At 52.6% G+C, this 26768-nt stretch overlaps 2 protein-coding genes across 4 annotated transcripts in view; one reads left to right on the forward strand and one right to left on the reverse strand.

Annotated features, from left to right (window-relative positions):
* LOC119563990 (translation initiation factor IF-2-like) overlaps positions 1-26768 on the reverse strand; it is a 52199-nt gene that overhangs the window by 20037 nt on the left and 5394 nt on the right. The window contains exon 2 of the mRNA XM_043532435.1: positions 15564-15735. Coding sequence (XP_043388370.1) covers positions 15564-15735 — 172 coding nt within the window. The remainder of the gene's footprint in view (positions 1-15563; positions 15736-26768) is intronic.
* The window catches only part of KIAA1522 (KIAA1522 ortholog), a 56684-nt gene that overhangs the window by 18098 nt on the left and 11818 nt on the right, over positions 1-26768 (forward strand). For 2 of the 3 annotated variants that reach the window (XM_037882000.2, XM_043532389.1), the window contains exon 2: positions 26301-26456. In XM_037882000.2, the coding sequence (XP_037737928.1) occupies positions 26301-26456 (156 nt within the window). Of the gene's footprint in view, positions 1-20898; positions 21310-26300; positions 26457-26768 lie in introns of those variants that run through there. The other variant, XM_037882001.2, reaches the window with a different exon arrangement.

Below are 26768 nucleotides of genomic sequence, written 5' to 3' on the forward strand. Positions count from 1 at the left end.
TGTGGGATACTACCAGAATCCATTGAAATTCTGGGATTTTGGGGGGTCAAACTAACACATCCCCAGCACTGACTCTAAGATCCATTCGCCAGTTGGTCACTCACACCCCGTCTGAATTTGCCTGGATCAGCCACATCTCGGTTTCCACTTGCCATTGTAACTCCTCAGTGCAGGTTGCAGGGGGGAGGCGGGGACTGGCTGTAGGATGATCCCACAAAGCTTTGCAATGAGGAAGGATTGTGGCAAACTCTTTCTGTGCCAGGGCTGCCCTCCTCGTCCAGTGTTGGAAGTGAGGGTTAGCCCACGAGCAGGTCTCTGTAGGCATCTGACTTGGGGGAGTTGGCTGGGTTCATCCAGAATAGTGAATGCAGAGTGAAGTTGAGTGGTGCTGGACTGGTCAACTGGTGTGGACGGGATTATGGGTACCAGGAGTGGAGAGTGCGTTCCAGTTTTCCCATTACTATGGGAGGATCTGGAAATCAGATTTGCGAGGCGTAAAACAGGTCTAGGGGAGTGGAGGCAAGAGCCTGGCCAGTTGGTGTGAGACTTGGGGAAGGCAGGGAGAGGGGTGTCTGGGCCTTGCAGTCTGGGGCCTGGGGTGGGTATGGGGAGGGTGGTTGGACCTGGCTGTATGGGGTGGGTGGTTAGGTCTTCCTGGGAGAAAACTTTCTGCTCCTCTTGGATCTCTCTTGCCTGGCTTTGGGCCTTCATTATTTCTTGGTGACTGTGCGGGGCAGAGGGCTGTGATGTGCACCCAACCCCTCTCCAAGTGAGCAGCAGTTACTGGAGGGGCACTGGACCGGAATAGTCTTGGGGGAACAGTGAGGGGAGAGACCAACCCACATGGGAATGTCCACCACCAGCCTTGGGATACGAAGGCTCACTCCCCTCACTCCCCTGGGATACGAAGGCTGACCAATTTCCAGGCAGATCCGTTCCCTCATTGGATTCACATTCTTTCTAGCTGGATCCTTGGGCCTGGAACATGAGGTTGGTGAGCGATGTGTCACCTTGCTACCTTCCTAGCCGAGAATATCAGACATGCTCCCACTGCGGGGCTCTGTGTGATGCTTTTAGGGGAGCCAGCTCCTCTTCTGGTGCCTAGGTGCTACGGTAGTGGGCACTCCATGAATGCCTGGCTTTGATCCCGCTGGGCGTGGGGGAAAGTGCGCACGAACAGGCTTTCACTTAGCTGGTGCAGCAGGGCCCTGAACATGAACTTTTCTGCTGACATCCCCGTGGGTCACCAAAAAGGAGGACCTAGCCGTTACAGTGATGGGGACATTACAACTGCGGGGGTGAGAGGAGAAGGAGAGTGAATGGGGGTGGGGAGGGAGGGAGGAAGGAAGAATTGGGTGAAGTGAGAGGGGGAAGGGCATCGGGCAGAAGGTGCTGAGAAAACATAGAATGAGTTCTGTTTGTTCTCTGCCCTGGCTCCATGGGAACGGAACAGAGGCCACGAAGTGAAAGAATTTGCATTGTGTTGCTTCAGCATTTTGCAGTGCGCGTGGCTGGGATCACTAGGCTGGGGGCAGGGTGTGTTCGGCGAGCACGAGGAAGACCCTGAGGGAGCAGGCCAGGTTGCTGAGGCACCCTCTCTCCATCTGCAGAGGGAGGGTGTCGTCTCTGGGGCCAGGGATTCAGCCCTGTTGGGGAGCAGGGGACACACCGGTGTTGGGGATTACATGGGTGCGGAGGGTGGATTCTTCTCTTCCCTGGATAGGGGGTTAAACACATTCTCTGTCTGAATGGTCAGGTAATTCCCCATTGGCCTCATTCCTGGTCTTTCAAATGCGGGAAGGGAGATGGATCTGGGTTTCAGTTACCAGGCTGGCTAATTACTACTGATGATTGGACCAGTAGCTGAATAAATTGGAGAGAATCTTCCCCTCAACATTAAACTTCTAAATCGCCTTCCATCCCACTAACCCTGTATCTCTGCCACTCCCCCAACCTTCTGCATCACTCCCTGTTTGGCTCAGCGTTTTCTCCTTTCTTTGGGCAGGGAGGGTGTTTGGGACAGGATGTTCCCATCTTCCCCCCTTCTCATTCCCCACCCCATAGCTTCTGCACTGCAGGACACTGCTCCCTCCACGGTTACTGCTGCAGATATTTCCGCTGGGCAGAGGGGGGCGCTGGCAAATGCTGAGTGGTTCTCACTCCCCCATGCTCACAGCCCCTGTGAGTCTGTGGACAGAGGGTCCAAATTCAGTCCCCAATCCATGCAGCTGCTGAACCAAGCAATGCAGCTCCCGCTCCCCTCTTGCACTTCGGTGCGTCCCTCCTCCTTTCCATGGGTTTTCTTCTCTCTTCACCTTTCCTCTCCTGATTTCTCTCTCTCTCTGCTCCTTACCCTTCCTCCCCTTCTGCCTGCCCCTGGACACAGCACTTGTGATGCCAAGCCAGGGCCAGAAGGAAGCTTTTGGGAGAACCTAGTCAGTTTCACTTTGCTGTGGCCAGTGCTCCAGGCAGGGGCAGCTCAGGCCCAGTGCTCAGGCCGGGGCAGAAGCAGCAGAGGGTGCTTGAACGCTGCCCCAGCAGGGCATCTATTTCCCTCTGATCCCCCTGGGCAGGGGCAACCGCAGGGGAACTCCTGCAACGCAGGGAAAGGTGGGCCGGAGATGGGGTCACTCAAGGTGAGGCTGAATGAGGAGCCCAGGATGTTCCCTCTCCCTCCCAGGAGATAGGGGCAGGGCATCCCTTTGGGTTGATTCCTGGGGCTGTACCTGCCCTGCTGGTCACCTGTAACCTGATTCTTCGCTCCCCCACCTGGCACTCTGTTTGTCTTTGGACGCTGTGTTCTCAGAACCCAGCCCCGCCCCAGGCTGGCCATACCCAAAAAGTTACAAACTCTTATGCCTCCATGGAAACAACCCCCCACCCCCACCCATGCTGGATCAAACTCTGCCCACCCTGCACTGGGAGGAATCCCACTCCTTGCCCCACAGGGTTTGCAGCACCTTATCCCCCTGCTCCCTCTGAAAGGGCCTTCGCAGTCCTTGAACTCCATGGAGACCAGAGTTCTTGATCTCCTCCTTATTGGGAGGGGCACACCAGGCGCTCGCTGAGTCATGGGAGCGGAACGTGGCTTCTGGCCAAACTGCACCCAACGGAAACAAGATGGCCAGTGAAGCCAGCTGCCGCTGGGTTGCCACGAGCACCGGGTTCCGCGTTCACACCGCTTCCTTCTTGGCACCGTCCGCAGCTGAGCCTCCCCCCCCCACCCCCCCGCGCAGCACACAGACTCGGGAGGAATGGCCCAATGCTGAGGGCTGCAGGTGACAGCCCCGCAATGCTTGTTGGGGTCCCCAGTGCTTAAAGAAGTCTGAAAGAACTGGATCATCTATTGTCATCTGGGAGTAGGGTGGCCAGATGTCCCGATTTTATAGGGACAGTCCCAGTACTTGGGGCTTTGTTTTATATAGGTGCCTATTAACCCCCATCCCGTCCCGATTTTTCACACTTGCTGTCTGGTCACCCTATCTGGGAGTAGCAGCTTTGGTCAGACAGTGCTGGGGAGTGTTCCCCTCAGCGACCCAGCTTGATGGTTAATTGTTTTGTTTGCCAGGTCTGTGACCCTTCCCCACACATTTGGGGAAGTGTCCTGAACCCTGCAGGGTGGAGACAGCTGAGCATGTGAAGCAGGTAGCTAGTAACTCTGCTTTGTAAAAGCAAGTGAACAGATTGATCATCACAGCTCTGTGGGCTCAGTCTATTTCCCATAGGGAACCAACATGACGTTGGGCACTGCAGTCTGTATAGAAAGGCCAGGGCTGAATGGGTCACAAAGACAGAACCATCCTCTGCCTCCCTTGCCTCCTGGGTAGCTAATGCAGCTGCAGCCACTGTGTAGCTGGAGGAGTTCAGTCTGCAGGGCTGCCGGTCCAACCCCTTTCACCAGCACAGAAGTAATTTCCTTTGAAATGGCTCCGCCCAGTGGCTGGGTCCATGTTCCCTGGGGGATACACTGCTTTCAAAAATCCCCTGGGCTGCAGGGTTTGGAGAAATGAGGTGGATCCCTGCTACCATGACCCCAGTAACCCACACCTGCAGCTTCTCCGTTATCCATGGGGCTGTTCAGTGTTTGCCTTTTGGTAGCCCACACTAAGGAGGAGCCGTGCCATGCTTATGGCCAGATCCTTTCCCAGCCTTGGAGAAGGGAGGGCATGGTGCTTCCTGGGTCGGATGTGTGTGAGGGGACCGTCCTATGGTCTGGGTCTAGAAGGCCAGATGCTTACGGGCCCTTGCTGTACCCACCTCTGAATGGTTTATTGAGGAAGCCAGCACAGATGTGGTGATTCTTTCTAGCCTAGCCAGCTGTGTTAACACTGCCAGGTGCACTAAGCCAGTGAGAGACAATCACAGAATCTGGGCTGGGTCTGTGTATAAACTGCAACTCGATAAGAGGGGGCTCAACCTGCAGCAGCCGGGGAACATGTTTGTCACGATAAGTACAGGCGCTCCCTCTGGGCACTAGAATCCTGGGGCTCGTGGTGGGGAGACACCTGGCCTGCTGTGCTGGCTGGCCAGGACCTCGGCTGACACTGGCTAAAAAACCACTTCTCCTCCCCCATGCTAACTCATGCTCTTGGGATAGATCTGCAGAGGTGGTGATGATGAATGGGGCTCCTCTCGCAGGAGAGCCATCTCCAGGATTTAGCTCTGACAGGCTGGGTCCTGCCGAGGGGGCACCTCCTCCTCCTTTCCCTAGAGGGGTGGGAGGGGACTCCCCATTTAACAGCTTCACAAAGCTTCTCCTGTGGGAAGCCTGTTGTGGAAGCAGCCCCTGTGTGCTGTGCCTGGCAGCTCCCCGTTGCTAGCCTCCCTCACTTCCTCCCTCTGCTTTGCTCCCACTTCCTGTCCTACCACCAGCTGGTTCCATAAGGAGAAATCGGTTGCCAACCCTCCAGGATTGTCTTGCAATCTTCAGGAATTAAAGATTAATCTTTAATTAAAGCTTATGTCATGTGATGAAACCTCCAGGAATATGTCCAACCAAAATTGGCAACCCTAGTAGAGACAGGCCTGTTCTTGCACTTCTCCACCGTCTCTGTCCTCTCTCTCTTTTCCTGGCAGGGACAGCAGCAAGCTGCTGCAATGGTGAAGGCTCTTGCTGTCCACTGGGAGAAGGTTAGAGCCTGGATGAAGCTGCAGAGGAGGGCTGTAAAGCTGGCATCATAGGTCTTGTTCCTCTTGGGTATGAGAGAGCAGGAGCCACCGCCTCAAATAAGAATCCGCCACCCCCCCCCCAACTCTGCAGTATCCGATCCAGTGTGAGAACATGTGGGATGGCGTTGATGTGCCTATAGTAAGGCCTTTCTGTGTGGCAGGACGTATGTGATAAGCATGTGGGCACGGGCACGTGTGATGGGCAGCAGGGTGTGCAAGGATGTGAGTGATGGAGTCCTGATTGCGTGTTGGCTCAGTGCACAGGGAGCACGTGTGGTTGCTGTTGGCTGCGTGGTAAAGTACCTGCACGTGGAAGGGTGTGCAAGGTCACGTGCTCATGTCAGTAATCTGCCGCCCTCCCTCCCTGTGTGAATCAGGATCAGGAAATCCAATCGCTGACCTTTCACATTAGTATTTGATATTTACAGAGCAGCTTTAATTCCTCCAATGCAATATATGACTTGTTTCACCTGGGGCTGAAATGCAGCCAGCTGTGGGTGGAGCACAGCAGTGCACTGCAACACTTCAGAAGTTTAGGACAGGCAGTGAAGAAGAACAATGCATCCATTTGAAAATGAACCAGGTATATAGGTAGGCAGTGGGCATTAGCCTTGGTGTGTGGGCCACATGTATCTAAACCTGTAGAAGAAAGTATTATGGAGTCTCTCCTGTCTCCGGGGGTCATGACCTCGTCAGCACCTCCAGCAACACCGCGTCCTCTGGCACCATGCTGATGCCTTAGTTCAATCCTGACTCAGCATGCTCACTCACTGGCAGCCCTTTGTGCAACACCCTGGGTTTTCCTTGGCCCTCTCAGCCCCATCTGTGCTCTGACCGGAGCTGACCTTGTACAGCTCTTTGACAAGATCACGGTCTGAAGTGGTCTGCTTGCTGATTGGTTTCAGAGTAGCAGCCGTGTTAGTCTGTATTCGCAAAATTGCTGATTGCCACCCCTTCAGTCTCCTTATTGTCTGCACCGCTCTGCTCTCCAGGGCCTGGGCTCCTCCTGCTCGGCTCCGGCTCCAGAGGAAATCTGTATTTACCTTAAAACCTGTTAGGTGGCTTTTCTCAGGAGGGCAGGCAGAGGCACAGGGGTGGGGATTGTTGAGAGGAGGAATGAGGCTGAGGTCACTGATGGAATGGAACAGCTATATTAAGGGGAGCTGAGACACAAGATATTACAGCTGTTCTAAACCCAGTGCTGGAGCGATGTCGAACGTGTGCCCCTAAATCTGAAAGGCTGAGTCGTTGAGTTACTGCGGGTGCTTCGTCTTCCCTTGGGGCCTGATCCTGACTCCCACTTTGCCTCAGTGAGGACTGTAGGATCAGGCCCTGCAGTTACACTTCTGTGCCTCAACGTTTCCTGCTTTTAATGTGCGTCGATGCCGGGCCTTATGTGGAGACCGTAGAGCTGGTAGAAGCCATTACTGCTTATTGCTCCTATGGTCATGGCATGTAATTAACTTGTGGAAGTTCGCTGTACAATGTAGAAATACTCACAGGGAGGGCAGCATTGTCTAGTGGCCAGAGCATGCAACTGGACTGCAGGAAACCAGAGTTCTGACGTTTGTGTGACTTTGAGCAAGTCACTTAGCATCTCTGTTCTTGTCTCCATCTCATTCGGTAAATTGGGGATGATAATGTGACTACATACTTCTCAGCTATGTTGTGAGGATTTATCCCTAAATATTAGTAAAGGTTTTAGAGCCTTCCAGGGGAGCTAGCAGAGAATTGCTAAATATTGTGATAAGAATGACATCTGCAATTGGATGAAATTCCAAGGGGCCACCAATCCTCAGGCTTCAGGGCACATGTAACTCACTAACTGGGGTCAGGAAGGAATTTGATGAGCCAGTATTGCACAAAAAAGTGTGTTCTGTTCTTTTAAAGCAGCTGGTACAAGCAATTGCTGGAGCAGGTTGCTAGACTGGATGGACCACCAGTCTTTTCCAAATAGTAATTCCTATAGTGGATTGCATCAAGGCTTATTCTTTTGTGGTTCTTGCCTGGTTACAGTCTAGTGTGCCAAGGCTGTAGCTTTCCATGTGTGCAGGGGGAACTGGTTGGAGAAAACAAAATACCCAGGTTGTTTTTCCACTTACGGCCATATCCAGAGCAGGTGTATGTGTTGCAATAACGTTATATTTCCCTCTGCATGTTGAATCCTAATTTGGGTTAGAAATGGGAACCTGGATTATTTATTCCTTGTGAGAAGATTTCCTGGGCTGAGGTGTGGGGCTCTGAACCTCTCAGCCCAGCGAGGCTTTTAACACAGGTTGCAACCCTTGGAAAATAATGGTTTTGGAAAGGGGCTGCCAGTAGTCTCTGTAACTGCAAGGGGTGCTGCTGCTATGCCATCAGACATATTGTTGCACTTTTCCTCTGGCCTTGAAAGAGCCTGTTGCTGCTGTGTGCCAGGGGGATGCAAATCCGGATACAAGACTCAAAGAACAACAAGGGCGTGGATTCCAGACAAGTTCCTTTAGCAAATAGAAGAGAATGTTTAAAAAGGGGGGAAATGTGTTTGTCCCCCCCACCTTAATTCTGATATTGGGCTAAGCCTTGTGCTCTTAACCTAGGAACCTGGGCTCCTGACTTGGTTTTTACTCTTGTTGAAGCCTAAGTAGGAACTGGCTAAGCGTGATAGGACTGGGCCACAGGCAGGGTGGATTTGATTTAAATCACTAGTCAGGGAGACTCGATTTAATCCTGGATTTCTACATAAAAGTGCATTCTTGTTGGTTGTTATAACCTTAATACCTATTCTTCACAACTCAGAGACAGATGTAGGTTTCATTTTTATAAGGTACACACTATAAATTTTTAAAGTGATTTGTTTTGAAAACTTTTCAGATTAGTTTGACAGCTATATCAGAAAATGAATGATTGTTTGGTTATTTCATTTACCAAAGGTAATTGAAGCAGATATTAATGAAGTCACTGGGAGATGAACTATCTCCAATTCAACAGGTTAATCATTAATTGGAGGATTTTCTTGCCATGCTGTATTAGGAGGAGAACATCACCAGACAGACATTAAGGTTGTTTTATTTAACTAAAACAACAACATTATGTATTCTGGATTTTTTTCTTCAACAGCAAACATCTAATATTTTAACAAAACAAGCATATGAATTTTTGAATTTAGTTAAACATTCAAGTTTTTTATATCAGGTTTGTTTTTGTTAAAATTGTTTTTAACTAAAATAGTTAAATGGAATTTTTTTTTAAACCAAAATTAAATCAACTGTGTCAGCCAGGCCAATATGAGAAATTTAAAATATTGGCTTCTGCAGGTAACTCAGTCGTCTTCACCTTCATTTTCCTGTTTGTTCATAATCTGGAAAAGGAAAAACAAGCTTTCCTGCTTTTTCAGGTCCCAAACGATTTCTCAATTTGGAATGAATTAGTCCAAAGGAAGAAAATATTCTTTCTACACAGGCAGAAGAAGCTACTGCTGGTAAAAGTGAGATTATCACTTCAACAGTCTGAATCCAAGTGCTTAAGTGACTTCCACCAGCTCACTGGTGTGACTTTCTTTAAAACATCAGTAAACATATATTTCTTGAATGGTTCTTATTCCCAAACTGGGTCTCTTTTACGCCTGCTGCCATTATAGGTTTTCCCTTCTAGTGAGAGAATGGTATGGCAGATCTCAAATCAATGAAGGCTACACTCAGAAAGACCTCAAGACTTCTGGAATATGCTGCTCAAGCATTTTCATTTTGTTTCTACTGCCTGTCCCTCCCGTCTCACATTTATCTCCAGACTTCTTCTCCTTGTCCAGGTCTATTCTGCCCCCAACAATCTTCCATTCATTGAACTTTTTGAAACTTTGCACTTTTAGAAAGAGGTAAGGGATTGACTCTGTGTACCCAAATTTGCAGAGGGACAATAGGGTTGAGGTCTTTATTTCTCATCTCTCTCTATATTTATTTATTTAAAAACATTTTTTCTGTTAACAAGCATGTTACCTCTGGAGACACAAATCCACAGTTTGAGAACTGCAAAACTAAGCATCTCTGATGGTATCTTCTAGACTGAGCACCGAGTCCCATTCGGTAGATAGAAAGATTCACCTAAATAATCTATACAGAAGCCCCTGGAATCCCATAAAACTGGGTCCCTAATCCATGAGCTATTGGAGCTCATGTACAAAACTTTTCTTAAACATGACATGAATGTATTGTCTCATGCTATAGAATTAGAATTTATAATCCCTATTCCATGATGAGATATCTTTGAGCTATACAGGCGAGTCTCATCTTACGCTGGGGTTACGTTCCGCAATCAGCGCGTAAAGCGAAAATCACGAATAGTCAAAATTACTTTCAGTGTAATGGCGGGCGGAATCACCTGCACTACAAGTACAGTATTTAAATTGTTTTTTTCTCTCTTTTTTTTTTTTTTTTTTTTTGCCGACTGCGCAAAGCTGAATTCGCGTATGTTAAATGTGCGTAAGATGAGACTCGCCTGTAATGTATCTTAATTAAAACTATCTTTTAGATAAAATTCTTTTTGAGGAAAAAACCTATCCAAAAAATCCGATTTAAATAAAAAAAAATCATTGATTTTTATCCACCCTGGCCACAGGTCATTGTAAAATAGCCTCCTTCGCTGCCCATTGCAGCCAATGGGATCTGAGAGTGGTCAGTGCCTCTGCATATTAGGTCCTAGATGTCTCCGGTGGACACTCAAAATTAGCAGGTGTTTTTGAACATTTAGGCCTAAATGATTTACTCAAGGGTAAATGAGGCAGGAAATAGAACCCAGGAGTCCTGGCTCCCAGGCCTGTCCTGTGCTCCAGCCATTAGACCAGCTTGTGAGATAAGGACATGAAAATCTTTTCAAGTAAGTGATGTCCTCCTGAAAGTGGCCTTAGAGTGAATGGTGTGTGCTGTAAAGGAGAGGGTGTGTTTGGGTGTGGCTGTGAGCAGGGGCAGGTAGAGAAGCGAAGGTGTGATGGGTGAGGAAATGGAGGCGCCCTTGGGGGCGGCTGGCCTGTGCTATCCCAGAGTATGAATCGTGGGTGAATGGATCACCCCTAGAGGAGATGTGTATAGGTGAGAGGTGAGCAGACTCAGCATGTGTGTTGCCTGAAAGAATCAGCGTCATTCCCAGTGTGGAAGGAGCTTGTTAGGGTAGCTAACTCTGCCCAAGCCACCTAACTGGTTATTTAACTGGCTCTAATGAGAGGCAAAATGCTGGGATCTTAATTCCTGTGCAGTGTGGGCCCTTCCTAGCCAGCAAATGCCATGCGAGGAGCCATGAGGATGAAGCTCACAGAGCCCCCCTCAGTCTCCTTGGAGCCTCTGGCCTTTGGTCCACTTCTGGTAATAGGACCTGCCCTTGCTGCTGCGCCCAGTGCAGAAGGAAGGAGAGGATTTTACAGAAAATGGCTTGAGCTGCTTTGAAACAGGGTCTTGGACAAACACTGGGGGTCGGATGCCCCAGTGGCACGGTTTCAAGTCTCAGCAGGGGTGTCTCCGCCCTTCTCCTGTCTTGAAATAGGTGGAGTCCCAGACCGTTTGCTGTGAGCTGGGCTCTGAGACATTTAACAACTCAGGTCAGATCCCATGGTGTTTATCCATGGCCAAAATCTGCCCCCTCCACCACTGCTGTGCAGCAAGCTTTCCACTAGCCCTCCAGTTGGCTGCTTCCTCTACCCAAGAAGTGGCTAAATTTTGGTGTTCTATATAGGCTGAGGGCTTTGGGATCCCCCTTATAATGTAAGATACACGTCTACGGGGATTTTCAGAGAAGCACTTGCAAACCGTAGCTAATCAGCTTTCCAGCTGCCCTACGTAAATGCACATGGCTTGGGACCAGATGGTGATGGTCACCATTTTGAGAGAGAGAGAGAGAGCTGGGTTGTGATGGGAGCACCAGCTTTGCCCTTTGCCAGGAAACGGCTTTGAGAACTGGAGCAGATGGTAGCACAAGTTCCAGGCCCTAAAAAGGGACATGCTCACCTTGCCTCTGTTGTAACTTATGAGAGAGCCTCAGAAGATGCTACAATATGCCTGGAGGGAGATGATGATCTCCCCATTTTCCAGAAGGGGAAACTGAGGTACAGAGGGTGACTTCTCCGAGACCACATGGCAAGTCAGTACGTGAGCTGGAAAAAGATGAAATTGCATAGAGCCGAGTTTTGCTGAAAGCCCTGCTCTAAGACGCTCTGTATTGTAGCTATTCCTTTTCTCTTGTAGCAAACACCTGCAGTGTAGCCCCTAGGCCAGTTAGACAGCACGTTTCTCAAGAGAATTTCCATTTCTTTAGCTTTATTCAGATTTACAGCAGGATCCAAAGGGGATCACCAATTCAGTTACAGCAAGAAGGCTGCAGGAGGAAGGCAGACAAATGCACACACCCTGGCTGGTTGTACATGTGAGCACATCTGCATGCCCTTGGTCAGTATCCTGATGCATGCTGCAGAAACAAGCCCGTGAGGGATTGCGTGTCAGCAACAGCCTATCTGGAGGCCCTGCAGGTTGCATGCAGCATCTCTCGTCCTGGACTGGGGGTGAGTGATGGTGCTGAGATTGAAGGGAGAGACCTGGTTGTGTGTGGCGAGCCCCGAGGCTCCCAGGACTGAGCATTGCGGAGAAAGATAAACCGGCTTTTCCTCTCCTTTAATCTCTCTGGTCCTTGCTGCTCCCCATCTCCACCCCCTTTGACTAGCCTCCCCAACAACCCCTGCTTTTTGTTTTTCTCCTGCGAGTCAGTGGTGGTGGAAGGGGGCTGACTGAACTGGGTGTTTCCCTGCCTCCTGCTGCAGGATCCTTTGCAGAGGGAGCAGGCAAGTTGAGGCATTGCTGTGGAGATGATTGAGATGGATGTTTGCAGGCTCCTCCAAAAGCTGAGTCCACTGAAAGCTGCAGAGCACAGAGAGTTCAGGCCTAGGTCTGGCATGAAACATAGTTTCTCTCGCTCGAGAGAAAACACAAGGGCTCGCTCGGTGTTACTTGTCCTGAGCTAGTAGCACTGTCCCAAGACATGCAAACTCCGGTCAGGCAACTGCCGGCTTCCACCCTGCAGCTGTGGGACTGGGTGGAGCCCCTCCCCACCTCCCTGAGCAGTGCCTGTTCCTGACTCAGCACCCTTTGCTGTTCCCGACCTGGCACCCCACAGCTCTGCAGAGGCTCCTCAATCCTAACCTGCACCTACTTCAGTCTTGGATCCCTCCTGCAGCCGCAGCTCTGCCAGCGGCCCTCCGTTCTGATCAGCATCTTCTCCTGTTCCAGTCCTGCTACCCAGAGTGCCCTGCCAGGGCGCTTCAGTTCTGACCTGCAGCGCCCTGTCTGTCCTGGCTCTGGGTCTCTCTACAGCAGAGCCTGCCAAGCCCCAACTCTCTCTCTCGTGAGTTTAGGCTCCTGGAAGTGAAAGGCTGGGGCTGTAACTCACTGTGATGCTCCGTCCCCAGGGGTGATCAGCGGAGAGGTCTCTTCATCCTGCTTTGCGGGGTGCACCCCCCCCCCCCATACCCCGCTGCTGTCGGCCTGGGGCTGCAGTGGCTAGAGTCCATGGCACCCTTTTGCTTTACTCCAGGCCTGGTGGGTAGCTGCTCTGTCCTGTGTGGTACTGGCATGCAGAGAGCTGGACTGGAGCTGCCTCTGCCCCAGTCGGAGTGACTAGAGCCGAGGCTGAGGTTGCTGTGTTTGGGTCAGGCCCCACGGTGCTGGTGGCTGTCCGCTTTTGCAAGCTCTGTGTCCGCAGCAGTGACTCCTGATTGATTTGCACCGAATAGCACCTCGGTTGCAGATCCGGCTCTGTCTCATTGTGACAACCAGGGAGGCACTGACGAGTGTTGGGCACTCCCGTCAGTGGGATCAGCTGGATGCCTCCCAAACCAACCTGCAGCCTCTGCTCTGCGCTTTCTTAGCCCTGCATTGTAGTCTAGACCTTTGCCTCCATCTGCTGAGCCTGTGCCACAAAGGAGAAATGGCTGGGAAGCAGAATTTCCTCTATATTTTTCAGTTAAATTCGCTTTCAGGAATTGCTTAGGGTTAGAGTCAGTGCAGGGCTCCTGGCAGGCATTTGGATGCCTGTGTGTGGCACATGGTGGTGTCCTGCTGCTGTCGTTGTGCATTCTATGTAGCTTCAGGCTCTAAACTGTATTGTTGTGTAACTGTGAGCTGTGGACCAGGTGCCCTGCTCCACCCCAGAAGCAGCTGCATCTCAGGGGTGGGTGGAATTATTCCTGTTGGTGATTGTTGGTACGGTCAGTAAAGTGCCTTCTGTCTGAGAAGAGCTAGAGGAATGGAAGACTCCTCTCCTTCTCCTGTCAGTGGTCCAAACCAATCTTTTCTGTGTGATCTCTTCCCAGCTGTTGAGGGGATTTAGGCAAAATTTCCCTCCTTTTAATATTTTGGTTTATTTTATTAAATAACCTCTTTTTAAAAGCAATACTTAAGATTTCCCCAGTTTTTCTGATGCTGTACTCCTGGGCAAAGCCTTAGTTAACACAAAGGTCAGGTTGAGAATGTATTAACCTGAGTGTTGTGTTTTCCAAACACAAAGACCAAACACAGACGTTCAGCCTGAATATCTTTTGTTTTAGATGAAAACATAACCACAAACAAGAAAGAACAAAAGCAAAGCCTCCAGGAGAGAGCCCAGTGTGTGTGGGCGTCTTTGTGACAATCTGCACTGAACTGAACACAAAATGGCTGCCTGTCACACTAGATAGTAGAGGCCTTAGAGATGTAAAGGTGCAGCTCGGGTGGGTGCATGGGCATGATGGGCTCTGTGACCTGCAGATGGGTGAATGGCAATGTTTGGGGCCTGTATGGCTAGCTGAGATCCAAGATGTTGGAATCTCTTGAATCTTTACGTTTGGGCCTGCACTTCCGTTAGTTCAGAAGCGAGAGCCAAAGTCCCAGGCTAGGAGGGAATATTGGGGTTTGTGGCTGGGTCTATCAGAGTTGTTGCAAAGTTGGTTTTTAAAACCGGCTTATTGGTGCTCTCTTTGCACCCTCCCCACGGTGGTTCTCCCCAGAGGAGGGCTTCTATCTCTCTACTTTGGGGTGGGGCCAGATCCCAAAGTCCTTCTCAAGCCAAGCTCTCTCGTCAGTTGTCGTTTGCCTGAGCTAATGGCCTCTGGATCCACTCCAAGGAGACTGTGCCCGAGATACCTTCCAGCATGGGGAGGCCAAGGTTTCCTCATCCAGAAGAATTTCTCTGCTCCTTCGCCTCCAGTCTGGGAGCTCATGTGAACCAGACACATGGTTCTCTGAACTGGAGCTTACTTACTTAGTGTATCCAGCCGGTGTGTACTGGCTAGGATGAGCAAATCCAGGGCAATTCACCAAGGACGTATGGAGAGTGAGATGCCAGTTACATCTGGACATGTTTCTACCAGCACAGGCTGCAGCTGGATTAAATTCCTCAGCCGTGAAAGTCAGCAGCTTCCACTAAAGGCTCAGACTTCTGTCTATCTGTCTCCCCTTTCAGCTGAGTTTCTGCGTCTCGCTGGTCCATTTCCTAGGTAAGCCCGTATGAGTATTGCGGAGCTGGGATTCTACCCTGCCGTATTTCTAGCTGTGCTGTACGTAAATACAGTGCACTGGTAGGGCCATACCTACAACCCTTGTTTTTCTGGGAATGGAGGACTGGGTGTTGTAGAAAGGGCAGCCGTGGCCATATTAGACTCTAGCAGCCACGTAAGGTACCGAGAGAGAACCAGAAACCCATGCTTTGAGCATCCCCTGGCCAATAAGTTGTAAACCCAAGGGCCTGACCTTTTGTGGTTATTAGAGATCTCGTGGCTCTGCGTATGTGGGAAGGGGCGTTGGCGCCGGTGTCCTGGCCACGTTACAATTGGGATAATTATATCCTGCCTGTGCAATTTCAAGTGGATGCAGACCTCTCCTTCACTTCATGCCCTAAGCTGCTGCTGTTCACTCCTGTTGCTGCGCCTGCAGCTGCCATGCTCCACTCTAGAGCTGGCTGCGTTCCCGTGATCAGGGATGGGATTCCTACAACGTGTGTCGAGTAACGTTTGCAAAGCACTGTGGATCCCTGTGCATGAATGGGGCTGCCTGAGCTTAAGATCAATGTCCATGGTCTGTGTATGTGCATGGAGGAATAGCCTTCTAGGAGCTATGGACCCGATTCAACACAGCACTTCCGGGAATTCCCCTGAATCAGAGGGAACTGCTCATGAGAGCATGTGCTTAAGTGCCTTGCTGGATGGGGGGCCTATTTGGGAGAGCTAGAGACTATCCAATGGCTTTTGCGCTGAGGTGGGAAACGCTGGGATGGGTTTGTGACTAACGCAACTCTTTTCTGCCGTAGCAAGGGAGAGTAGGTTGGACCCTAAAGAGGAACGTGTTTTCTGGGCCGCTGACACAATGGGCTGTCACGGTTGCTCCCCGGCGTGGCAGCCAGCTGACGAGCTTGGTTCTCCCGTTCAGTCGGTGCAGGGAGAGCTGAACTCTTCTGCTGTGGATGCCCTTCTGCTTCTCTGCAGCGCTGGATAGTACCAGGGGCAGCATCTCCTTTGACAGCAATGCCCGCTGTTTGCCATGGCTGACGTCATGGCTCATGATGTGTTGCAACAGCAGCCTAAGGAGAGGAGTAGGGCAGTGTTCAACGCAGCACGTGGCTCCTCGCTTTGTGCATTATCAGCCCTTTTAATTGTAGTGCATTCTACTTAGGCTGTGAAAACAACTGGGCTTCATCAACCCGCAGCTAACGCCGCCCTTTGTGCAAGTGTTCATTTAGCAGGGCCCAATCACACGCTGACGTTCGAGGGTGTCTGGCTTTTGGCTTTGACAGGAGCGGGGCCGGAGGCATGGCGAGCTCAGAGAGAGGGAAACTTGTTGGAGAGTGCGATGCAACGACCGCCCCGGCCATGCAATGTACCAGTATCCGCATGGGTTCTGCTCAGAGGGAAGTTGTTCTATGCAAGATGCCGCTTGGCTGTGGGTAGCTCTGGCTGTGTGTTGGCTGATGGCATGCACAATGTGCAAGGCGCTGTCCATATGGGAGGGAAGCACAGTCCCTGCCCTGCAGAGCGGCAAAGCTAAGGGGTGTGTGAGGGGGTGAGGGGGGAAGAGCTGCCTGTTCACGCTGTCCACCTGCACATGGATTCCTGTGCAAAGCTCTGCATCTGCTTTGGGGAACCTCCTTTCCATCTGCCGCTGTGTCTCACCGGGTAATTAAATGGCACACGCCAGAGCATGTTTGGACTCAGGAACTGGCAGGGGTGGGGAAATGGGACGTGTGGGAGGGTCTTCTCCCTGGAGGGGGAAGCGAGGCGAGAGTTTTGGGAATCTCCTCCTGCAGAAAAAAATATTTGGAAACTGCCTGCCATTTAGTGCAAAGCATCATCATGAACCAGAGATCAGAGGCCTCCTGGCTGGGGTGCTTTAGGAAGATCCAAAGAGGCCAGGGGTGAGCCCCAGCAAAGGCAGGGAAATCTGTCCCTCCTACCCCACTTTGAACACGGCCAAGGGAGAACCCAGCCGCCCCCAGCGCAGCGAGCTGAGTGTACCCTGCTGCTCCTGATGCTCTGGAGGAGATGCCAGTGCTCTGTTCTCATTGGCCGTCCCCAATCCCATTACAGCTAGGGTGGAAATCAAAAGAATTCCACATGCTTTCCAAGGGATTAGGGGCTCCCGCTTCCCTCCCCTGGCACTGTCTGCCTGCCACCTGCATCAGGCAAGGGCTGTGCAGCAGAAGGTGCTGTCCCCAAGACAGAATGGCGTTTCTGCATGTTTTAAAATAACCAAGCTTTACTAGAGTGGGGGGGGGGGAGGGCGCAGGAACGGACGACGACTGGAAAGCGTGTTGGCATGGACATTTCAATTAAAACTATCGACTCGCAGGGAGTTCCATTTTCTGGGGACGTGCAGTTAATAACAATAATCAGCAGCTCTTATGGCTCTGTTCATCAGCAGATCTCAAAGCGCTTTACAGAGGAGGTCAGTGTCATTATCCCCACTTTCCTGATGGGGAAACCAAGGCACAGAGAGGGGAAGTGACTTGCCCAGGGTCAGCCAGCAGGCCAGTGGCAGAGCCAAGAATAGAACCCAGGTCTCTTGGGTCCCAGCTCTATCCACTAGGCCTCTGAAGTGCTTTAGATTTAGATTCACTTGGAAGGACAGGGAATTAAACCAGTAAACAGGAGTGGAGCCCTTGTAGTACTAGTAGTGTGATGCACTGGCTTATTTGTGCATGCCGTTGTCTTCTAGTAGCGGATGTAATCCAAACTGCTCCGCTGCGTGTCATAGACCCTGTACTGTGAACAGCTGTTGGAGATTCTTTAGCTCATTGTAGGGGCTTGGTTTCCGCTGGCATGAGGTTCCCAATGGCCATGGTGTGTAGCATATTGACAGTACGTTCCTAGGGAATGTGAATTTGCTGATACTTGGCTCTTAAAGTTTTACATCAGTCTATCCCCCTGGCCCGGGGGGTCACTGATTACTGTCATCACCTTCCATTTTACACATGGGAAACCAAGGCACAGAGTGGTTAGGTGACTTGCCCAATGTCGTGCTGCAGGTTGGCAGCAGAGCCAGGGGTAGGACTCGGGAACCTGACCCTGATTCCCTGCCCCGTTCTCAAACCACTAGTTAATGCTGCCTCTCTCCGTACCCCTGCTATGTGGGCTAACCCCAAGGCAATAGGAATCCCCACCACCTGGGTAACAGGTGTCTCTTCCTAGCTTGGCCCAGTGCCTTCTGGATGAAGTTTCAGTTCCGTCCCCTGCTCCTGATAATTTTGGGGCATGTCCTTCACTCCCTACGGTGTGATCCTGCTGGAGCATGAGCTGTATGTTGGACATATGGACTCATCACGCAGACTAGGCTCTGGCTGGAAGGTAGTGCTGGGTCGAGGCAGAGTGAAGCAGCCACGCTGTTAATATAGTGACCTCAAGGACACATGCTCCTGGCAGGGATCCAGCTTGTCTGATGCTGTCAACCTCTGTCCTTCCTCCAAACACTGAACAGGACGGAGCCATCGGTGATACGTGTACAAACAGCCCCATGTGCTCCCGGTCTGGGACATGTGCCTGACCCATCTGGCAGTGCCGAGGAATCCCACAGGAGCATGTCTGTAAGGTCTGCAGGGAAGGCCCTCTGAGCCCTGTGCCTAAGGGCTGGGGGAAGCAGGGAGCGGTCACCCGAGGGAGCAGAGACATCTTACGTACCAGGACTTACAAAAATGAGCCTCCGAACTGGGACTGAAGATGAATCTCCAGAGGGACTGGAGCTGAAGCCTGTGCAGGGTGGGGCTGTAGGGTACCCTGGGGAAGAGAAGGGGCACAGAGAGCCCTCGGCTCCCTTCCTGCCCTGGGCTCCTCTCCCACCCCCAAATGCTTGGCCCTCCGGCCCCCTCCTCCTCAGTGCTCGCTGATCCCAGCTGCCTGGTGTCCTCCCCACACCCTGCCAGGCATTGTTTCCCCCTGGATGAGGGACACTGCAAGGGAGAATTAGCAGACTCCCCTTCTGTCTCTCCACACTGCAGCTGCAGCCAGCCTCTTGCACTTTTCCTTGGGTTGTGCAACAGACCCAGCCCTCCCCGCATGCCAGATGGTGCTGGCCTGCCCTTCCCGGGGATCCTCTCTCCATAGTCCTGATGAATATTCAGCAGTGAGAGACAGAGGTTCAGCTCCCCAGAAGGGCAGAAGGGGTGGGGGTAGGGCCATGCCAGCCAGCGGGAATGAACTCAGCGATGCCCATGCGAGGGGAGGGGAGCAGAGCTTGAGAGGAAGGGACCCCAGTGCTGGAGAGGGGCAGAGAGGAATGCTGGGGAACGCTGACAAGTGAGGGGCATGCACCATTGTAGGGAACAGGTCGGGGAGGTGTGGGGAGGGCGTGTGGTCTGGTTTGGTTGCCAAGACCCCTGGGTTCTATTCCTGGCTCTGCCAGACTCTGTGTCACCCCCTGGGCAAGTCATAGTGCCCTGCTATGCCTCAGTTTTCCCCCTCTGGAAAATGAGGATAATTCTGATCTGCCTGTCAGGGGGCTGTGAGGCTCAGGCCAGGTCCACACAAGAAATGTTTGCTGATCTAGCCGTGGCAGCTGGGTGGTGGTTGGTTTTTGTATGGCTTTTCTAAACTGTCCAAGGCCCCCGGGTAGGCCCAGTTATACAGGCACAAAAATGCTTTTGCAGACACAGATTATGTTGCTCAGAGAAGCAGTATAAGCTATACCAGCAGAAGCACTCTTTTGCCGGTATAAACTGTGTCTTCACATGGGGGGCTTAGCAGGATAACCCTGCCAGCAAAGCTTTCTAGTGTAGCCCTGGCCTTAGCCAGTGTTTGTCAAATGCTCCAAGCTTATGCTCTAATAAATTTGTTAGTCTCTATGGTGCCACAAGGTCTCCTGTTCTTTTTGCGGATACAGACTAACACAGCTGCTACTCTAAAGCTCCATGTGTGTCTGTGTTAGTTACCCTTCGCACTTTCCTACCACTTTGCAAGCCTTCATTAGTGCTGAGAGGAGACAGGTCAGCATCATTTTCCAGATGGGGAAACCGAGGCAAAAAGTGGGGCTGTGGCTCACACAGGATCACAGGGAGTCAGTGGCAGAACCAGGAATAGAATCCAGGAGTCTAGTCATTAAACAGGCTCCCCCCTCTATAGGTGTTTCTGTAGTAACCACAGGGTCTGCGACCCACAGGGGTTTGGCGGGGGGATGGTTATCAGACCGTGGGTTTGCTAATAATTCCCCAGGTCCCTCTCCCCGAGAGCCTTCCAGACTCCTTGTCCCCACAGGTGTCCAGGCAGGGACAGCCCCCAGGCCAGCGCGTTCTTGGGTCGTGCCCTCCCTGGAGTACCGCCGGTCACTTGGGTGGGACAGGCCCCGGGCGAATGTCTCCGTATGCAGGAGTGGGGTGGAGGGATGTCCTGCTCGGCTCGGTGACGAGGTGTCCTGCGCACCCCTCTCCCCAGTTAAAGAGAAGTCGGCCCAGTATCTGAAGGGAGGCTGCTCTGCTGGGGTGTCAGCACTAGGGCCACTCTCATCCCTCCTGAGCTAGTCGGTTAGATCTGCTTTGGGGTCGTTTTTCCGTATTGTCCCATCCCCCAGTGCTATCCGAGAGCTCGGAGGGGGCGGGGGGGAATGATTGTGCCAACCAGGGTTAAACTGCCTAGTGCTCTGGGAACAACCGTCCAACCCCCTGCCCATCCCGTGTCTGTCTGTCTGTCTCTGTCCATCCAAGCCTGGGGATAGTTGCTCCTGAGCTGTGTCTGCCTCATCGCATTGGTCTGTCCCAAAGGCTTGCCCTTAGTCCAGGAAAAGCCCCTGCTACTCTGGACGCCAGAGTGGAAGTTCCAGCTGAAAATCTGCTAGCTCCTGACAGCTGGCAACTTGGGTTTGGAAGAGAGCAACAGGTCTGCTCCCTCCAGCAGGGCCCAGTGAAAGGGCTCACTGGAATTTCCATGGACACAGGCCGACGGCTCCCCTGGCTTTCCCAGGCCCCTCTAGGTGGGAGCTGGGATCAAGCCCCATGGCTCTCTCTTGCCTTTGCTCTGCAGCCCATACAGGCTTGTTCCTGCTGGGCTGTATCGCTCCGGGCAGCTGCTCTGGATTTAGTTTCCTGGAAGCCGGGCGGGTGGGAAGCGTTTGCTGATCTCTTCCCACTCTGGATACAGCATCTGTGCTCGGGGACAGACACTGGGCCTGGAGGGGAGGAGGGGGTGCAGGGGAGGGGCTGCTTTTCTTTTTCAATGAATTAGTTGTGCAGTTGGAACAGCTGGGGGCCGGTATTCACTCCCCTGCTGGCCTCCAAGGAGATGCAGAGATCCAGGGAGATGAGATCCCTCCCCCCACTTCGCCCCGCTCCTCTCCCTGTCCTTGAGTTCACACTTCTCCAGCCCCGCTCTCTGTATGGAGGCTGCTGCACTGGCAGCGTCTCTGTGCGGCTGGTTTTGTGCATCTTCCTGCCGGATCCCGAGGCACAGATGAGTGTGAAGGAGAGAGGCAGCAGAAAGCGCCAGGGATGCTGAATGCTGGGGGGCAGCTGGATAAAGGCAGCAGCCTCAGCTGGGGCCCCTGGTGTGGCAGGAGTTCTTGGCTGCGTAGCCCCATCTCTGGAGGGTCCCTTGGTGCCAGAGCCCGCCAGCCGCCGGGATGGTGGTTTTCCTCAGCAGAAACCTGCCCTCCCTCCTGGCTCTGTTTAAGAAGAAAGGTGAGTACAGCCTCGGTGGGACGAACCCTTGTCCTTATGTAACCCTGGCCATAGGCGATCTCCAAGCATGAAGCCTCCCTGCCCACCTTGTGTTGTGGGGCTGGGCTGGCTCCCCGGCTTCCCTAGAAGGATCCTGTTCTAGCTGGCTGCCTCTCTGGGTCGGGCAGGGAAAGGTCACCCCAGCAGTGGCTGCTCTTGTTAGGAAGTTAACGGAATAAACCAGCGAGCTGCTTCCTGCCTGAAGATGACTCGCAGGGTGTGCCCGGGCTGGGGGAGCGATCGTGCTGAAATCACAGCAGTAAAGGGCTTGGTTGGGGTATGCACGGTCTTATGGGGGTGGACCGGGGTCCTGGATGAAGGCATTGGCCCTGGTGGGGTGTGTGAGAGAGCTCTTGGGTCCCATAAACTGGGTTGCGTGTGCTTTGTAGTCTGTGTCCCAACTTATCCAGGATGCTTTGGCCCTGCTGTTTCTGCCCATGTCCGACCCTGCGGCTGGCTGGCTGGCTGCAGATGCTGCCTGGCTGGGAGAGAATCTCTTTTTCTGTGCGGCTTAGCAGGGTGGAATCCTTTCTATTGTCCTGTGTCCTTTCCCCATTGTGCAGATCTGGAGCTGCTGCAGCAGTCCGTATTTCATCTGCCTGGCTTTTAATCTGAGTGCATACATGGGGTGTGTGCAGCCGTGGCAGAGATGCTGTGGAGGAGGGGTGGTTCTCTAGCTATTTGGGCTAGAGGCCCTGTGTGTGTGCGCCCTGAAGACAGGGCGACTGGTGAAGAAGACACTGGCAAGTGTGTGCAGGGGGACGGTCGGTGCCTCTGTGGTGATTCCACGGCCTCGGTCAGCTACTCATCCTCTCGCGTCCTTTCTTCAGCACAAAGTTGCTTTTCTCTCCACTGCTGCAGGGCACCTAGAATGAGATGAGCCGTAATGGGCAGGAAATGTAGGCTGAAGGGGGAGAGCCTGCCGAGCTGACTCAGCACCCGCCTATCTCCCAGGGTAGACAGTGGGAAGCGTGACCCCCCCCCCACAGAACTCCTCCAGGGCAGGTTACTTAGATCCTGGAGCCCGGGACAGCTAGTGAGAGCCAGCTGCTGATGCCTCAGTCCACTGAGCCGCTGTGTTCATGGAGGCTGTTTTGAGATGAGAATCTAGCGCGCTACCACAGGAAAGGGGATGATTTCACTGGAATGGGGTAGGAAGTGTGGCCTAATAGATAAAGGAGGGGACTGGAAGTTAGGAGATCTGGGTTCTGCTTCTGGCTCGACTGGCTGGGTGACCGTGCGCCAGTTGCAGCCTCCCTCTGTGCCTCAGTTTCCCCATTTTTAAAAACTGTGTAAATACTTCCCTGCCTCACAGGGGGATTGTGGGGCTCAATTAATTCCTGTGTTTGAGGGGCTTTGAGATGCCTGGTTGAAGTGCTTTAAGGGCTGTAAATGCTGAGGTGGGAGAAGAATCTTCTGCTTTATTTACTTGTTTCGCTTCAGACTCCCACCCTCTTCCCTGCCACGTATCTCCTTTGCTGGTGGCAAACCCGCGTCCAATGTACAAACTCGCTTTCCCTTGACAAGGATGCTGGTAGATGGTTGGGCCCAGCGTCTGCACCCCCAGCTTTGTCCTTCTCAGGCAAGTGAGGATGAAACCTCCCCAGCGTTGGCAGCATTTGGGAAACCTGTCTCCACTGTATCGATTTGTTGCTAAGCTGAGAAAAGGCAGGTGGGGGGTGAGGTGTTCAAGGGCAGCCTGGAGTCAGCATGTAGAAGGCTTCAGTGCACTAGTAATTAGTGGGGTGAAGTAGGGCAATAACCTGGGCTAAGAACCAGCCTGGACTCCTGGGTTCTATTTCCAGCTCTGCCTGTGATTGGCTGGGACACCTTATTCAGAGATGAATTGATTCCAAGGCCAGAAGGGACCATGAGATCATGTCGTCTGACCTCCTCCGGAGCACAGACCAGAGAACTTCCCCCCAGTTCCCCCTGCATTGGGCCCTATAACCTGTGTTTGACCAGAGCATCTCTTCCAAAAAGGGAGTTTTGCTCTGAAGATGACATCGGGGCAAGTCCCTTCACCTCTCTGTGGCTTGGGATAATAATCCTCCCCTCCCTCTGACAGCATCCGAGGGTGAAGTAGGGTTCGAAGGTATAAGTGCTACCTGCCTGGAGAGAAGAGGTGCAAAGCTGAGGGAAAGTGTGAGATGATGGACAGAAAGGAGAATGTGGGAGGAAGGCTTTGGGGAATGGGAAGGAGAGAGCCAGTTTGGAAGGTGCGTGGCTGGGGGGGAACTGATCTTCAAACACAGAGTTTGGTAGGTCCCAGTTATTGTCCTGGTCATCAGCCCTTTCCCTCCTTCATCTCGGCTGGCTGTGAGAAGCCCAGGGAGAATACTCTGAAGTCAGTGCTTCCTCCTTCCAGCCGGGCTGTGGGTAGGAGAAATGAATGCAAATTTCTGGTGTGGATAAATAAGGCCTTGTCTATGCACGCAAGTCGTACTGCTGTAGCCATAGCGGGATAGTTACAGCAATACCAACCCTCTAGGGTGGATGCAGATCTACTGGTATAAAGGTGGTTTTACCATGTACCGGTCTCTTCCTGTACGGGAATAGCTATACTGGTAAAATTGCCTCCACAGTAGGGCTTGCACTGGTACAACTACTGATAGAAAATCACACTCCTAACCGACAGTTATACTGGTACAAAATCTGTGTAGACAAGACAAAGGAAGTAATATCCAGTAACTGGAGCAGGGGTTGGGTCTCAAAGCCCCTAGGCTCTGTTCCTGGCTCTTCCACTGACTCACTGTATGACTCTGGGCATGTGATTTGTGCCTCAGTTTCCCCATCTGTGAAATGGGGATACTTATCTGGGAATAAATCCCACTGTAGCCAGTTAGTGACAACTTTGAATCCTGTGCTTAAACCCTGCAGCTGCTCAGAACTTCACAGAGACCATGGGGATAGAAAGTTGGTCCTCCTGTTTCATTTCCAATCCACAGGCCCCTGCCACTTGAATGTAAGGAGATTCTCTTTTAGTTATTATCCACATAGGGACTATAACTCAGTTGAGCTATTTCGATTCCTCCTGGCGGAAGACAATGATGCCCCCAAAAGCTAGTTTATTACAATATATAGCAACTTTGTGGGGAAGAGAGGCAGTTATGATGCTTAATTAGTGTTTGTAATGTGCTTTGAGATCCTCAGATGAAAGGGGCTGTATAATAAGGACAACGGATTATTGGTCATTTATTGGCTCAAAGTTGCACTATAAATAGCATATCAATACTATTATTAGGGGTGTATTTAAGGGCCTGACTGTTTCTCAAGGTATTTTGATCACTAGGGCAGCAGTAAATCAGCTGGCAATTACCCTCTACCCTCGAGATTATGCCAGACAGCCCCCTGGTCCCATCCTGCAAGGCACTGGGCACCCTCTGCTCCCATTGGTTTAGGATTGGCTCCTTAGTTCCTGAGGTGGCTGCAGCTCCCAGAGATGAAGTTGCAGGCTTTGGGGCTCTGTGGAGGGCTCTCCCCCGTGCTGGTGTGGCCTGTCTCTTTAAGCTGCCCGGAGCTGCTGGCTCATTTGGTTTGTGTGCAAGGTGCACAGATATTTCTGGTCTCAGTCATGTGATACACCCTGGGGAGTTTTCACTTATTCAGTGCATTCATTTTAAAGGCACAGGATCCACTTCCAAAAGAGCAGAGTCAGACCTGCAGCCTCCCGCTGCCAAAGCCAGGGGCTGGTGGGGAAGGTATCAGGTCACCTCTGCCAGCACAGGGCTGTAAGAGGAGCTGCCAGTGAAGGGATCTGCTGCAATGGATACCGGAAATGCAAAAGCCCTGGACTCGCCTAGCTGGCTTGCTGATTCCTGCTGGCATCGCAGAGTCAGAAATGCCAGGCCATGGGGATACAGACTCCAGCAGAGGAGGGATGCCAAGGGGAGTGTGACCGGAGGAGGGGTTCCTGGAGCAGAGACTGCGGCCAGGTCTACGCTATAAACGTACATCGGTGGAACTACGTTGCTCAGGGGTGTGAAAAATTCACCCCCCAAAGCAATGCAGTTAGGCCGACCTAACCCCTGGCGTAGGCAGCACGAGGGTGATGGGAGGGCTTCTCCCGTCAGCATAGTAGTGTCTTCACTAACGTGCAACAGCTGCGCAGCTGCAGCTTGTTAAGTGTAGACCTGCCCTGAGCACTGACCTTCCCCAGCAGGGCCAGGCCCTCAGCTATCTAGCTTTGCCCCTAGCTTTGTCAGGGAGAGCGAGTTAACCCTGGCCGTCCCCGCAAGGGCGATGGAGATCCTCTTAATGCTTAGGAAGGATGCACCGAGCAGGCACTTGAGAGATCTGGGGTCAGTTCCCGGCTCTGCCACAAGTTGCCGTAAAATGCACTGAATCTACCCTGGGCCTGAGATCCTGTCTGTACAGGATGGGGTGGCCCCTCCCTACCTGCGGCCGGGCTGTGAGGGGCTTGCATGGCTGGATGGGCGTTGGGTGGAGCCCTAGGGGTGAAGCAGGAGTCGTCGGCATCCCATTGGTGTGGCCAGGGGTATGTGTGAGCGGGACCCGGTGGGAGCGAGAGAGCCTAGGCCTCCAATGAGTCCAGGGGACTCACGCCTGCTGCTTCACCAGAAGTCCCCCAGTGCCCCCCTATTTGCACATCTGCTTCTATTTGGGCTCCCCCCCACGTTCTGTAATGCACTCTCCCCTCTGCACCCCCCCGCCCCCCAACCGGGGCACCAGGATTCCTTCAGGCCGAGTGGCTGCACCGCTCTGCTTCCATCTTACTGACAGAGTCAGTCAACCAGGAGCGAGGGTGGGAACAAATAGTTGTCCCCCAATGAAGTCACCGCACCGGGAAGCTGTGAGTGTGAGGGCAGCTCAGCACTGACGGGGGGCGGGGGGCCTGGAGCTGCCTCTTGCTGTCTCCTCCCCGTCCCAGGAGCCCCGGCTGCAGGTGCTGGGATGTGGTGGTGCAAGGCTGATTCCTTTTGCCTTCCCAGGCTCTGCCAAGGCTGAGAACAAGAAGAGGCTGAATGTCCAGTACAAGGCGGGAGCGGAGCAGCCCGACAATGTCTTCTTCCCCAGCAGCCGCCCGCCGCACCTGGAAGAGCTGCACAACCAGGCTCAGGCAGGGCTCAAATCTCTGCAGCACCAAGGTACGATCCGTCCCCCACGGGGCTGCTTGTCCGCTCCAGGTTCTCTGCTCCTGCTTTCGCCTGAGCATGCATCCCGGGGGAGAGGGTCTCCCAGGGGGTGGAGCAGGCCCAGGTGCTCCCTGGGGATACAAACGAGGCACGGCACGCCCTGGCGTGAGGCAAGCGTCAGAGGACGCAGCGCTGGTGCAGCCGACACACTGAGGGGAGGAAGAGCCAAAGCAGGAGGGGGTCACATAAATCTGACACCCCCCCGACCCCACCCCCCAAATCTCACTCTCACACACAGGCCCAGTATATATGTTCCAGCAGCCT

The sequence above is a fragment of the Chelonia mydas genome, chromosome 19, assembly GCF_015237465.2.
Source record: "Chelonia mydas isolate rCheMyd1 chromosome 19, rCheMyd1.pri.v2, whole genome shotgun sequence".
NCBI lineage: Eukaryota > Metazoa > Chordata > Testudines > Cheloniidae > Chelonia > Chelonia mydas.